Genomic DNA, 15394 nt, shown 5'->3' with positions numbered 1-15394 from the left:
AATAACCTAGACAAGTTCATATCCCAATTGAGAATCTCCCGAATGTGAAACCTGAGACCTAGTGGATACTGAGGCATGTTTATGCCTTTTCCCATTTTCTGCTGGTTGTACTGGTCTGTGTATACTCTTGTTTTCTTGGTAATATTTTAAATATGCCGTTTATTCATGTATACAGGTGCTATTTACAGAAATGAAGATGTATATGAAGAGATTATTGCAAATGAGACCCTCAGCGATGATCTAATCAGCCCTTATGTGGCGCTCTCTGTGTATATAAACACCCTCAACATTTCACGCATGAATACTGATCATAAGGCTTGGATGTTGTACAAGTGTGGGCTGTCGTCATTATCCCAGGATCATCGCAGCCCTATTTAACTTCAAAAGGGAACTCCTTTGCATCTCATGGTGACATTTTTACTTTACATTGTGTGTTAATGCTTTTGAGAAGGCATTTAGCTGACGCTCTTATCCAGAGCGACTTAAAGTAAGTGGCAGAGTAATGAAAACTTGCAAGCAACAGGCAATTCCAAGAACTAGAAAAGAATAGATTTTTTTTTATTTTTTTTAAAGAAGTTGGGGAAATGAGAGTTTAATCAAAGTGGAGGAGGCACTTTCAGGGTGAGGTGAGGGATAGGTATAGCCTGAAGAAATGCTTTCAGTCTTCAAAGTGAGGAAGATAGGGAGTCACTTGGCACTACTGACGCAAGTTGAAAAGATGGTTCCAACGTTTGGGGGCCAGGAGGGAGAGAGGAGTCTAGACGAGGCGGAGCAGTGGCCATGGTGTCCGCCGTAGGGAAAGAAATGCCAAGTGCAGATGGAGGAAAAAAAAAAAATTCTTGAAATGCATTCCTTCAACATCTTGAATATTATTCACACTGCAAAGTAAAGTCAAACCAGAGGAAAAATCCAAATAACCTTGCCTGTGTAACAAAGGGAAAAATGTTTTCACAGCCCATCCAGGAGGGGGGAAAAAAAAAATGTCACTCAAATTCTGGAGAAAGCTGCTCAACATGTGACAGAGCGGTAGTAAACACAGCAGCTGTAGCGGGTGACAGGAGTTGTAGCACATGACTTGAGTTATAAAAATGTAAGGGTGTTGTAAGCTCGTGACAAAGTTGATGGGGACTCCACGACTTTGGTGTGGAGTTGGTTTAGCACGATAGAGCTGTAGCATGTGACAGAGTTGTAAGCACATAACAGTGTCGTAAACTCATAAATGTTGTAGCACACGACGGAGTTGTCATGGCATGTGAATGTGTGTGTGATGCAGCTGTTGTGAACACGTGACAGTTGGTGTCAACGCCTAACGGAGGTCCTGTGCGAACATCACACAACTTTTCAAACGTTTCTGTGTGAGGACACTCCACAAGCTTCCCCTACTTGAACATTAAGACCTAAAATTCCAGACTTTCCCAGAGGTGATGAAAGTTTGATTGAGGCCTTTCCTAGATGGGACGTAGTCGTGTTCCGGTCTGATCTCTCACGGCTCTACGCTATTTAAACTGTAATTACATCACTAGTGGTCGTCTGGACCCTGCTCGTGTTAGCAAGGCTCAGAAGTCTGGTGTGCGTGTGTGTGTGTGTGTGTGTATCTGCTCACATTGTCCAGAGAGCTGTCAGTAACATTTCGTCGCTGTTGGGTAAAAACCTCGTAACCCCAATTTTGGTGACTTTCATTTTTTAACTTCAATTTAAGGATTACTTTGTCCTCTAGAGGATAAGAAAATTCTACAACCTTTGCCCTGATGAATCCCTTTCAAAGGACTTGGATAGTATGGCCGTCAAGCTACAAAACAAGGCTGTTTTTCTTAGTTCATGAAAAGTTTACATTTTGGAGAAACAAGATTTTCAGCCAACAGCAGCGGTTTGTGTGTACCTGTCCATCCATATCTAGACAGCTTGTACATCTGTAGTGTCCCGTCTCGAAACAGCCTGTATGCGACGCATGTGTGCAGGTCCATCCGTATCTGGACAGCTTGTGTGTCAGGTGTGTGTGTGTGTGTGTCCATCCATCCCACCTCCAAAGCCCTAAACAGCTTGTAGTGCCGTCACGGACATCTGGTTGCCACTGACTTTAATGGCACTGCTGTTTAATACTGCATGAGATATGAGTGTGTGTGTGTGCCCATGTATTTCTGCCTGAATGTGTGTGTTGTTGCTCAGTGTGTTTGCTTGTGTCTCCGATTAGTGTTTGCAGATGTGTTAGACATAACCTGAATATTTTAGGCTAACCTTTCTTTCAGCTGGGTGCGTACAGCTGGGTTGTGTGCTTTTTTTTTTTTTTCTCTTTTTTTTTTTATGACGGAGAGAGGGGAGGAGAGCAGAGTGGAAGAGATGTGTGGAGAGGAAATTAGCGAAGGGAATGTGCTGGGAGACGAGATGAGATGGGAGGAGGGCAGAAAATGGGAAAAGAAAGGAGATGAGAGGTGAGGGGAGGGAGGGGGGGGAGGAAGGAGCGAAGGAGAGGACAGGTGAAAAGATAAGCGACGAGAGGGGAGGAATTGAAGAGGAGACGTGAGAAAAGGACAGGAGTGGAGAGGAAATGAAAGGAGATGGAGGGGGGAAGAAAGTGGAAATGAGAGGAGAGGGGAGGCGAGGAGAATATGAGCGGAGAGGAAAATTAGAGAGTGTTTCGAGGAGGAGGTAGAGGCGAGGCAGAATGGGCGATAATTGATAGAAAATTCAGAGAGCGAGAAAGGGGAGAAAATCAAAAGGAGGAAAAAACGGAGAGCAGCAGAGATCCTCTATCGCTCATTAGGGTCATTATACCTCCGTCTGGAGCTGTCTGACGTGTGCACACACACACACACACACACACACTCTCCACACACACACTGAGAGGATTGAAAGGAGAAGCCAATTTAGTCGGGTATCAAAAAATGAGCCTTTTGATGAAAGGCAATGAGAGACTCTGAAAGGACGTCTTGTGTGTGTGTGTGTGTGTGTGTGTGTGCTGTAATGAGTGTGTGTGAGTGTGCTTCGTGCCCTGTGAGTGTCGAAGTAGTTAGTACTTGGCCATGAATGTGGTTGGTTATTAAGTACACTCATACACATACACAAACATTCACTCACTCGCGCGCGCGCGCATGCACACACACACACACACACACACACACACACATTGTGGGCCTCTGACTTGATTAGCACTGCTGGTGGTCTGAGGTTAAAACAGAGGGAGGAAGACGAAGGTGGGAGAGGAAGGGGCGTACTGAGACAGGTGGAAACAGAGAGAGAGAGCAAGAGGGAAGGAAGGAGGGCCACCTGATGGAAATAGAGGAGTTGAAATGAGGTAAGAATGAAGGGATAAATAAAGCGAGGGATACCCTGGGGACACTCGGGCCGAGAGAGAGAGGGAGGAAGAGGGAGAGCGCGGAGCAGAGTGAGGTAGGTAATGGTTTTTGTGAGATGGAAAAAAATGAGAAAAATAGAGCCTGTATAGGGAGAGGAAATGAAGGTGAAATTGAACGGATGGGAGGAAAATTGAAAGGGAAGGAGGGAGACGGAGCGGTTGTATTCTGGATTCAGGAACTCCGGCGGTGGTTGTAGACTGCCAGCCAAGACGAAGTTTAGACAAGCACACGTCCGGTACAGCCGCAGATAATAAAAAGGGTCAGAACAACCCGCTGCATGATGAAAACTGGAGCACAGGAGCCAAGTCCATTATGCAGGCATTGTACTTAAAGATGCAGTTTGGAAATGTATTTGACCGTCCGAGTTTTGGATTTATCCACATTTTCTGAAAGGGTTTGACTTCTAGATGAAAAGCGAATCACATGCAAGCGTGGCAGAGTGATTTCCCAAACCACTAGACAATTGTACTCATGTACTCTTACTGGCACAATATCATTTTTCCATTAGAAAATGTAGTACATTGTGCTGGTGCAGGGACACCAGAAGCATGCTGCTAAAGCACCCAAACATATTTGGCACTGGATCAATTTCAAAAGGTGCTGGCAGGGCCATCTGCAATAGTGACACATAAAACACTGTACACAACTTCTTAGTTTTCCAGTGCAAACCCAATGGATGCTGATACTGTACCATATCATTGTAGGTCCAGTAGGGGTACTGCACAGTACGTGTATAATGAGAAAAAGGGAACAATTAAGCTGAATTAATTTGTCCTACACTCTAAAATCTCAATGAGATGTATAGATGCAACCTGATATCAACTTCCATGGTTAAAAAGCTGAACAAAAATCATTTTAGATGGAAAATATTGTTAAAAAGCCATAAATAAAAACCTAAATTTATAGTGTTATTAACAAAATATGAATGCTGAATAAAGTCATTGATACCATTTAGCAACAAATAAAAAAGAAAATGGGCCTAGGCTATGTATGCTTTTGCATGCTAGATTTTTCTCTTACTTGAACTGTCACATGAATTTCCAAAAATTCTACTTTGGAGGAACAGAATACTTTTAAGTTTTCATTTTTAAATGATCTTGTAGCATAATGTGCAAAAGTTGTGATTGTACATTTTTGTGAACATGAACAAGTCTCCATCAAAGCTTGAAACAAGAGTGTTCTTACTAAGATCTGTGGCGTTGCCAAGAGACATTCTGGTTCTGTCTGATTAAGGGCGAGGCTGACTTTCATTTTTTGGTGTACAAATGATTGTACTACTGCTACAAAATAAAGCTCTTTTGGGTATAAAAGCTCAACCAAACATTCTGAGTTCACCAAGTCTTCCTCTCATACATTAGTGAAGTGAAAAGTCTCCAGAAAACTGCTAATGGAATCAGATTAGTCTTAGTTCTCTTGTCTCTAGCTTCGGAAAATACTAGTTTCTGTTCACAGATCTTGAAGGAATTGTCCAAGATGACTGGAAATATTTGTGAACTATTCTCTAGGGCTGCTGTTTGGTTTGTGAGGGGCGGGGGTGACATGGGAAGAGGGTGTGTGTGTGGGAAGGGGTGGATTATTTTCAATTAAAGTGAGACAATTACCCCAGGCCAGGTCACCGTATTGGTCATTGGTCAGAAAGGCTGAAAATATTGGTCATCGAACCCTCCAGCACAGCCATCAATTCGCTGGGGAATGTTCAGTAATGATCTAAAACAAGAGGGAACTCGATGTGTGTGTGTATGTGTGTGTGTGTGTGAAGGCGCATGTGAAGAGATCCTGGTAATGATCCACAACAGCTATCTGTTCACCAGTCGATGAGATTGCTGTTCAATATTTAAGCCAATCAATGACAGTCTCCCCTTGCCAATGTCCAATAGCATCATTCGGGTGACTTTTAGGCGTCTCAGATAATCCAATAGGAAGAGACAGCCGATAAAATGGGAAGCGCTTGGTTGCTAAGGGGAAAGATGTATAGCGAGTTGTCTGTGTTGCATACGGCCAAGGTCTGTTGATGTTTGTGTGTATGCATAAATTACATGCGTTTCTGCATAGAGTATGTACTGAATCCTCAGTCTTGGAGAAACTTCATATCTCCTCTTTTACTGAATTTGAAGACTAACGTCTTCCATGCGTTGACCATGTTTCATGTGTCTGTGACCCAGCCAACCCATTGATAACGCATGGCTAAATGTACAGAATCTGTTGACATCCAACCAGTTCATCTCAGTTTCTGAGAAGTTGACTTTTTGCAGTTGAGAATATTCCACTGGGCTCTTATATGCATGGGCTTCACTGCCACGTGAATCCTTGACAGAGATACCTGTGGTTTTATAAAGAAAAAAAAAAAAGAAAAAAAAAAAAGTCCTTATTCAAGTTTCTGTCACGCTGGCATGTGGTTTCCTATATACCATCTGGAAGTCTGAATAGCTATAGAATATTCACTGTCATTCAACAGTATAAAATCCACAATATAGCACCTGGAGCCCAAGCTTTCTGTGCGTTTGTGTGCCTGTGCACTTGTGTATTATGTGTGTGCGTTTGTGTATCTGCACAGTTCCTTGAAGGGTTTCCTGCATTCCACATTCAATTTCGCTGAAATATATTACGGTATCAAAGGTGAGCAGCCATGTATATTTACATGCCATTCAGGAAAATTGAGACAAGAGAGAGAGAGAGAGAGAGAGAGAGAGAGAGAGAGAGAGAGAGAGAGAGAGAGAGAGAGAGAGAGAGAGAGAGAGGGAGAGAGGGAGAGAGGGAGAGAGAGAGAAGTCATCAACTCATTCTCTTTGGCAGGCTCCATTTTTTTTTTTTATCTACTCCTTCTGTACTTCATACTTTGGTCTCCTCTTCTTCACATGTTCTAACAAAGATAGCTTAATGTTTTTTCCCTGGCCCATGGATTTTTGACTATTTTTAATAGGAAAGGGACCAATGTGTCCTTGTTCTTTTTTTCTTTTTGCCCTGTCTCTTATGTGTTTTTTGCCTGAATGACTGACGGCCTGACAATGGGCCTCCTGTCATGAGGAAGTTTCATGAAGTTAAATATAGGACTTATTAAGGCCTTTTTGATGCCAGCTAGAATGACATATAAGATCAATTTCACCCTGAAAATGAGGGAAAAAAAAGAGAAATCCACAACATTAACACCTCTACAACTGAATTTAAGACTCAAAGCCTGTTTTTAGCAGTATTGAAGGACTTTTTTTAAGATTATTTTTGGCATTTTTGCGATGCTATGTTACAGTGAAGAGAGAGAGAATAACATGCAGTCAAGGCTCCAGGCCACAGTTGAAGCTAACTGAGCCACCAGGACACCCAGCATCGAAGTACATTTTAGCCCTTTAATTGAAATAATCAAATTCAAGACATTTTCAGACTTCTCCAGGACCTGCACACACATCTGCGGCTGTTTGTTCTCATTGACGTGCGCTGTCTCTCCGCTGGTGGGATGGCTGCATTGTGCCAATAGGCAAATGATGAAGTAGTGTTTTTTTTTTTTTTTCGTCTCTCAGTTCCTCCCACTTTGGCGCTTGCAGAAAAGCCTTTGCCAGCCTCCAAACATTTCCCTAGTAGGAAAACTCCCGAGATCTATTACCAGTGCCTGTGTGGGTGAAATGATGATGTTTGGCTTCTGTAACAATGTAATCTGGATGAAGTTTTAAAAATACACCTTCCCTAAGTATGAAGTAGACAAGTCTTGCACAGCAGGCTGCCTTGTTCAAATGGAGACACGCAGACATGAACAAAAACACAAAAGCATAAATTTTTCATGGTGCAGACCAATTCCCAAGCGCCGTGCAAGTAAAGCTTAAGAGCTACAACCAGTGGGCAGTTGAACTATTTTTCCTTGTTGTCTACAGGAAGGTCAAAGGTCAGGCTCAGCTACAGAGCAGCAGACCTGGAGCTGCTAGGGATTCAGTGTCTCAAGGAAATTTCAGCAGGGCAAATGTTTGCTTTTGGGTATTCTGCTATTCTTGGCTATTCCCTACTTGCTATGCCACCTTTCTACCCTCCAATTTGTTTTTCCCCAAAAATGTAAAGCTGCTCGGGGTTGAAAATGGAGCTAAAGTACAGGCCTAGTATCAGTTTAGGGGAGGTAATGATTGGCCTCGGCAGAGAGAGAGATGCCCTCCACTGTGCATTAGCCTGCCAAACCACCATAAAACCAAAGGCTCTCCATTTTCATTTCTTTTTCTGTTTCGTTTTTTATCTACTCTTCTGAGTTTCAGTGGGCACTTATAATGTATACTGTATAGGCCTATTACTTGTCACAAGGGCCCCAATAAGGTAACCTGCACCAGTCTGGTCATAGCTCATTCCTAATTATAAGCTTGTTGTTTTTTATTTATTTATTTTAGTTTTTTTATCATCATTTTCAGTGGTTTTGTCTTTTTTACTAGCCAAAAAACGGGCAATTACCGGCTAACACACTCTCTGCTTCCTTCATTCCTCCTTCGCTTCTGTCCTCCCTGCCTCACTTTTCTTCCCTCACCTCTGTTCTCCCTCGCAACCTCTCTCCCTCCCTCGATTCTCTCACACAACTCGGCTTCAATTATTAACATGGCACTTGTATTCTCTCCTCTCCCCATCTCTGTCTGTTTCTCTGTCTCTTTCTCCCTCTTCTTCTCCTCGCCTCTCTGTGCCTCTGACTCCGTCTGCTCCTCTCTCACACTAATTGGTGCGCTATCAGTTGGAGCTCAGATATTGCTGTCACTTTCTGTCTCTCTGCTACATACATATAACGGCAGCAGCTGTGTGTGTTGTCTTTCTGTTTCCATTCCATACATTAACTGTGTGTGTGTGTGTGTGTGTGCTGTCTCTTTCAACTCCGTACATAAACAAAACCTGACAAAAAGAAAAGAGAGAACGAAACTCTGGACGGGGAGGAACGAGGGTCGTGCGTGCGTGAGTGAGGGAGGAGGTTAATAGGTTGGAGAGGGACAGGTGGAGAGAAAAGAGACCAGGCAGAGGAGTCTGCTGTAAGATGTGAATAGAGGGAAGGAAGTAGATAGAAAGAGAAATAGACTTAATGGTAGGGAGGGTGGAAAGCCTCTTGGAGCGGTTTCAGTGTTATTACAGAAGCAAGCTGACTGTGAAATCTAGTCTTATGTCCACTTAAGGAGCCTGAGGATTTGAGCCATTACAGGGGAACACTTCCTCAATGGGTTTAGAAAGTAGCAAGGATCTCATTCAGTCAAAAGCCTTAGTGCTGGGATAGCAAACTGAAGTTGGTGGAATTGTTGGAGGTCGCTAAAGGCCCGTAATTGAAGTTGAACAGACTGTTCTTCTACCTCATCTTCATTTTGTCTTCAATTAAATTCTCTACTACAGCCTAAATGAGTCGGCAAGAAGCAGCCTAAACGCAGCATGAACTTGAGTGCATTGTTCCAAAATGTTAAAAAACACTAGAAAATGGTATCCTCTCCACAGAAATGATTATGGAACATTCTAGCTTGAAAGACAAACTAACATAGGACACCCAGGAAGCCACAATCTGCCATCAACATGTTTCCATAATATACTGTGTTCAATTTATGGCAAAACCTTACCCTTGACCTCATAATGTAACTAAACCAACCACACTTGTGTTGTTTACACCAATTTACAGCTCTTATCTCCCAATTGTAGATAAATCTATGTAGCCAAGCCAGTGGTAGTGCATTCTAAAAGTTCAAAACAGTTTCTCTCTATTCCTAAAAAATTGGCCTTCTAGACATGCAAGGTTTCTGGAGGACACCGACAATTTGCTTCTGTGCATTTTCCTAATATTCCCTTGCCTTCTTTAACTTTTAAAGAAGGCGCTCCAGTCAAGTGAAATCGCGTAACTCCACTGTTCCTGATTTTTATGTTTTTAGCTCAAATTTAAATGTCTCACATTCCGCCATGTACTCGGTACGTTTTAGGACTCCAGGGCCCCTGAAACCCATCCAGATGCCATTTTGCCATTCTCAAAAATGCACGGGCGTCAGCGGGGGAAATCGGATTGTTTCTCTGAATTCCTGAGAAGTGTTTTTAGAGATTTGAGATTTTCATCAGACGGCAACAACGGGCCGGGCAGAGAGGATTTGTAACGGGCCCACAGCAGACCAGCCTGCTTTCATACAGTGTCAGTGAAATACACCACTGAACCATGCCAGACAGAGAGGGGAGGGGAGTGTGAGAGAAAGTTTCTGAAGGATATACTTCAAGCATAGGGTGAATTGGAAGGAAGGTGGGGTGGGGGTGGGGGGGTGAAAAGAGAGATGGTGACAGAAAAACGAGAGGCAGAAGCACATAGGAGCGAGAGACTGAGGCCGAGGGGAGGGTGGGAGGTAAACAGAAAGTGGCAGAGGAGGAATATTAATATATATATATGTACTGTATGAAGGGTAAGAAAAGAAGGATAGAAGGTGAGAGGGAGGGAGAGAGATTTGTCAGAATACCAAGTTGGCTTCATACAGCCTCAGTGAAAAGCACCACTGTTGCATTATGGGTATTATTATCATTTTAATAAGCAAGCTAGTGCTGGACTGGAATTATGCATTAAAGAGTGTTTGTGTGTATATCTACTGATCAATGAGATTCCACAGGAGCACGGTGGGAATGATACTGGATTCTGCGGAGCGTCTTGGATCTGTGTGTGTGTGTGTGTGTGTGTGTGTGTGTGTGTGTGTGGGACAGACAGAGGGATAATCGGGAACCGAATCAGTGCATGTATGTGTCAGGGAGACCATTTCACTGCTTTTGCACTTAAATTATTAGCTCCTGTGACCGTCCGGAGAGCGCGAGAGAAAGGGAGGGGAGACAAAGAAAGACGGTGACATGGAGAGAGAGTGAGAGAAGAAAGGGGGGATTTTCTTGTTAGACAGCGCCCTGAGCTGAAAGAAGCTGACACCTTGACTTCAATTATTAACGTGGCCCTTGTCTTTTCATTCATTTCTGTCTGGTTTTCTCTGCGTCTGGCTGTTGCTCTCTCTCTCTTTCTCTCTCTCTCTCTCTCTCTCCATCTCTCCAGCTGCGAGGCCTTTAAGAGGACCGGTCGCGGTTACGTCTGTGTTGAGCGCGTGAGCAAAAAGGCACTATCTTCGCTCTGTAGTGTGATATTGTGGCAGCATTCATCTCATATCTATATACCCGGCAGCCAAAATGAATATACTTAATATTCACACACACACACTAAGGCTAGCGCACGCACACAGACACCGGAAAAAGGGCATCCTCCCTCATTAGCACATAGCAGACAAATGAAAATATGGAAATGCTAATGTAGACACGCAGTTGCCGAGACAAACGCACACACAGCAAAGCCCCATTCATCTTTACTTCAGCTGACCTGCCCTAATGAGTAAGAAGCGGGCCACAATATTTTCTGTTTATTGGGGTTAATTGTTGGAATTTCTTTGTTGATACATGGAACTAGATTCTTTTTAGCCATAAGCATTAGACTCTGCTGAGCACTTCAAATTGTGTCCACATTTTCAAGCGTCTCCCCCGCTGGAATAACATTTCCAGTGTTTTTATTCTCCACAACAACCTCCATTTCTGATAACTTGAGGCTCCAATGTACTAGTTTTGATTTTTCCTCAACACATTCCAATCTGACTACATATCCTATATATATATGTGTGTTTGTGCGGTCAAGTGTATCGGCAAACATCTGTCTTACCGCATGTTTGATTAGTGTCCTGACACAAGCAGGGCAAGGTTGTTTACCGTGAGGAATTCAATTTAAAACAATATTGGCCCATATTTTAGGGCTCAATATGTATTCTGTGCACGTGTGTGTTTACGTGTGCAAACGTTGTTGCTGTCGTGCTCATCTGGATGCATGTCACACCCTGCAAATGGATCCAGTTCACTCAATTGCTGCAGCATTAGCCACATAGAAGAAGGCTGTGGTTGTACTGGACAGCTCCCAGCTATGAGAGTGTGTAACTGGTTGCCACGGTGACCTAGTGTTGAGAAAGACTGTCCAGGACGCCGAGTCTTTACCTTCCCCTCTTATCATCGTATTTTGTTCTATAAAAGTGTTAGCCAAATGCCTAAACAGTGTGATTATGCAGCAGGGTGTCGCTGGAAATAGCATGCATGCTTAGTCGACTTGTCCTGGATAAATAAAGGCTAAGAGCAGCATTAATTTCAATGTGAACAATGCTCTGTGTTTTAGCGTGGTTTAAAACCCCCCCCCAGGGATACAGCAGTTTAGGACTGAACAACAAAGAGAAAAGAAACACCAGGCAGCTCTCGGCCAAGCAGTCAGTCACTTTAACTGATGTTGTTGATTCAACAGCAGTCGTCGCTAACTGCTGCACTGGCCTTGTGTATGTGTGTGGCCCTGCGCCGTTAAGGGGCTGACAGAACTCGAAAATGTAGCCCACTCACATTTAGAAGAGAATAAAAGAATAGAAAGGAGAAGTAAACAGAGTTTAGATTTTCTGCAGGGAATTTGTCTTCCACAACAGAGGGCTGGCAACAGTCTCAAGACTACCGTGGAGAAACAGTACCCCAAAACCCCGTTCTGGCATCAACTGATAAGCCGCAGCAGGGCCACGCAGGGTTCATCAAAAGCACCGTTTGTTTTTTTTTTGTTGTTTTTTTTTAACTACATTCCAGCTTACAAACCATCTTTGTTGGCAACAACCTGAAAAGGGAAATCTAGAAGTGCTGTTTTGGAGGGAATGAAGTGATAATGAGTAATCCGTGATGAGAGAAACCAAGCTCAAGTGACGCATATGCAGCTCTTTAAACTGTGCTTTTTTTTTTTACCATGTAATTGCAATTGTCACTCTTTCATGATGTTAGCTACATTTAGAGCCCTCGTTCACACAGCAGCCCCTATTTTTAGGGCTGATATCTGCTCTCTCAGTCCGACTTGATACTTTAGTTCTGCCTGCTGTCAGAGATCAGCAGTGTTTCCGAAACATTTAATTGCTCTTGTCCATTTCTGTAACCTGAATTTGACTTGTTAGGGGTTAACATTTTACCATAATTGTGGGGTCAATATTTTAGTATTCTGAAAATAGTGTAAAGGCCTTCCTGCAGAGATCAGGGTTTCATTCAAAAAACGCTACATATCCATTTTGAAAATTATCCCTACCTGAAATTTATCAGTCAAAGAAAGATAAGAAAATGATTATATCCTCTATTTGTAAGCAGAGGTCTTAAGGCATAACTAAATCGTAAAACCTTAATCTGCTTTACTTTCACGCCAGCAATCGTTTTGTAAGAGAAGGCGTCTTTGTGTTTTTCAAATGGCGGTTATCTCCTGTTGCAATCGAGCTCTTCAAATGTAAAACTTTTCTTCTTCCATGCAGAGCCGCTTGCAAAGTTGCGAGACTCTTGTAGCGGTAATGTATGATAATGGAACCAAAATATTCCCATCACACCAGAGTATCAGCATGCGCACCAGAACGCATCGCCGTGGACCGGTACTAAAAAGGGCAGACCTAGTTAAGAGCCAATGACACTTGAAGTGCTGATGACCAGCCTGAAGCCGCGAAATCAAAGGGGAGTGCCAGGCTTTATGAAAATCACAACCTGGAAACTGGGGGCTTTGAGCCATGAAACGGCGTACTGCACAGGTGTAGAGGCGGCGCGCGTGGGCAGCAATACTCATGACAATTTCCCCCGCTTCATCATCTCATAAATTTACAGCTCCATACAGGGAGTTTTCTTTTAACTCGGCCTCGGATTTCGTTTGAAACACCAGAAATCCTTCTTAGTTAGGGCTGTTTCCAAGAATGTTAAAACTACGCTTTGAAAAATGGAATTCAAATTGAAAAAAACATGAATGTCCCCGCATAGCCGTCATTTAATATTCAGCTTGATTTCTTTTTTAAAGATGTATAGATGTGTAACTTGTAACGGCATACATTTTGACGTCTTTGTGCTCCTCTGCAGTTCTGTGTGGTGTGTGTGTGTGTGTGCAGTTTGTCCTCGTCCAACTGCATGTTTATCTTGTGTAACACAGCTAGCACTCAGAGCATAATGCAGTTTTACAGCAACCTGGTTCTGAGTGGTTCATGTTCATTCATTTGGGCCGCTACACCCTAAGCCATTTACAAAGTCATTTGTCATCAGATAGTACCATTGCACTACATTTTTGCTAACATGCACTATAGAGGCAATGATACATGAGCATTTTGATCATTTTGGGCCAATGGAGATGAACAATATTGCCTTGAAGAATGGGGACAAAATCAATGTAGATAAAATAGTGAGTCGTAAAAGAACAAAAGTATAATGAAAAAATACTCCTGGTCATAAACGTTGGCAGCTCTGCCCATTTACACTGCCTGGAAATATTACCCGCATATCATCGCTGTGGCACAACATTGTTGTAATTATAATTTCCACTCATCCCTCTCTTCTAGCCCTCGAGGGGCTCCATATGCCGTAGTGTAGGCTAGTCCTCGCTCTCCTCTTCACATCTCCTCTCCTCCCTCTCTCCTCTCTTGCCAAGTGGTTTGGAACAGTCGACCCTCTCCTTTTCTCACTCATCTCAGGCTTTTGGTCTCCTCTCTCATCTCCTTACTTTGCTCTTCTCATCATGTGTCTCTCTCCTCTCGCCTTCCAGTTGCGGGTCATTTACACTTACATTCTAGGCACTTAGCAGACGAGACGCTTTTATCCACGCTGTCTTACAATACGTGGAAAGAGCCAAACGAGCTTAAATTACTGTGTCGGCAACATTACAAGCCACAGCCGCTAATGAATGCAACATCCAAGTGCAAGTGAGAACTAAGTGGGGGACAAAACAACCTGCACTCTGTCGCTGAAATATTTAACTGTCATTACCAAAGCAAATAGCTATACAAATAACGAAGGGCTAAGTACAGAAATAAGAGCCAAGTCTTTTTGTTTGTCTGTTTTGATCCATCCCTCTCTTTGTATTTCACTTTTGGGTCTGTCACTTCTCCACTTTCTCATTCTGCCTTTGAAGCAATGGATGCCTGTGCTGACAATTGATCTTAGGCACTCCAGTTAGTTTGGGCAATGGGTTGCAATTGCTCCTACCAGTTTGAACTACTGGAGCATACAACTTCTGAAAAGTCTAAAATCCTATAGAAAATAAAAGGAAAATACCCTGTAAATATGAAAAAGACAAATTGTGGAACTGTTTGTTTGTTTATTTGTTATTGTAATTTGTAGCATAATCCACTTGAATACTACACTAGTATATACACTTGAATTACTAAACGCAATCTGATAATTTTTTACTTTTTGTACATAAAGCAAAAAGTAATTAGAAAGTAGAAAGTAGAAAACTTATTTTGGTTTTCCCAAATTGTCTTTAATCTCATTTCTGCGTCATTAGTATGAATGGATTACCATGGATTACAATTTTTTTTTGCTTCTCAGATTACTGTAAAAGCCTGTTGAAGGTAATCTGATACTCACCAACCTTTGCTGTTGCATCAAGTAGAAGTCCCTCACCCTCCGTCTCCTCTGTGCTCTGCTCTTCCCAGGTGTTCCGGAGCGGCGAGGGTATGGGCATCCGTCTGGACAGCGCCTCGGCCTTCCAGGGCGCCGTCATCTCCCCCCACTACGACTCCCTGCTGGTCAAAGTCATCGCCAGCGGGAAGGACCTGCCGACGGCCGGCTCCAAGATGAGCCGAGCGCTGGCCGAGTTCAGAGTGCGAGGGGTCAAGGTAGGCTCGTTCGGCCTTAATGTCTGTCCGAAGGGTGCGGTGCTTTGGTGGAACGACTGAGCTGACAGTGATGATATATACAGCCGATGGTGTGCATGGCTCCAGTTAATGGTGATGATGCAGTTAAGGCTGTGTGTGTGTGTGTGTGTGTGTCTGTGTGTGTGTGTGTGTGTGTGTGTGCACGCTTTTGTTCATATTGTTGAATGCACCAATGTGGCTATTATTTTGTAACTGGTATGTATGTATGATGAGCAGCCTGGCATGGATAAAGATGTCATGCTGTTAGGACTATGTGTGTGAGTGGGAGAGAGCATTTGTTTGCATATTCAGTGCATCTATGAATTATTTTAATAATAATTTTGTAAAGATCTACATGTATTGTGCAAAAGCCATCTATTGTCCAATGGATGG

General features: G+C 43.1%; 1 protein-coding gene across 1 annotated transcript in view; it reads left to right on the top strand.

Moving 5' to 3' along the window:
• Positions 1 to 15394, top strand: part of LOC139917252 (pyruvate carboxylase, mitochondrial-like) — a 281612-nt gene that overhangs the window by 115317 nt on the left and 150901 nt on the right. The window contains exon 12 of the mRNA XM_078291757.1: positions 14801 to 14983. Within this exon, the coding sequence (XP_078147883.1) occupies positions 14801 to 14983 (183 nt within the window). The remainder of the gene's footprint in view (positions 1 to 14800; positions 14984 to 15394) is intronic.

This window comes from Centroberyx gerrardi, chromosome 23 (genome assembly GCF_048128805.1).
Source record: "Centroberyx gerrardi isolate f3 chromosome 23, fCenGer3.hap1.cur.20231027, whole genome shotgun sequence".
NCBI lineage: Eukaryota > Metazoa > Chordata > Actinopteri > Beryciformes > Berycidae > Centroberyx > Centroberyx gerrardi.
Note: the sequence above shows the minus strand (reverse complement) of the source record. Positions and strands in the feature narration are given on the sequence as shown.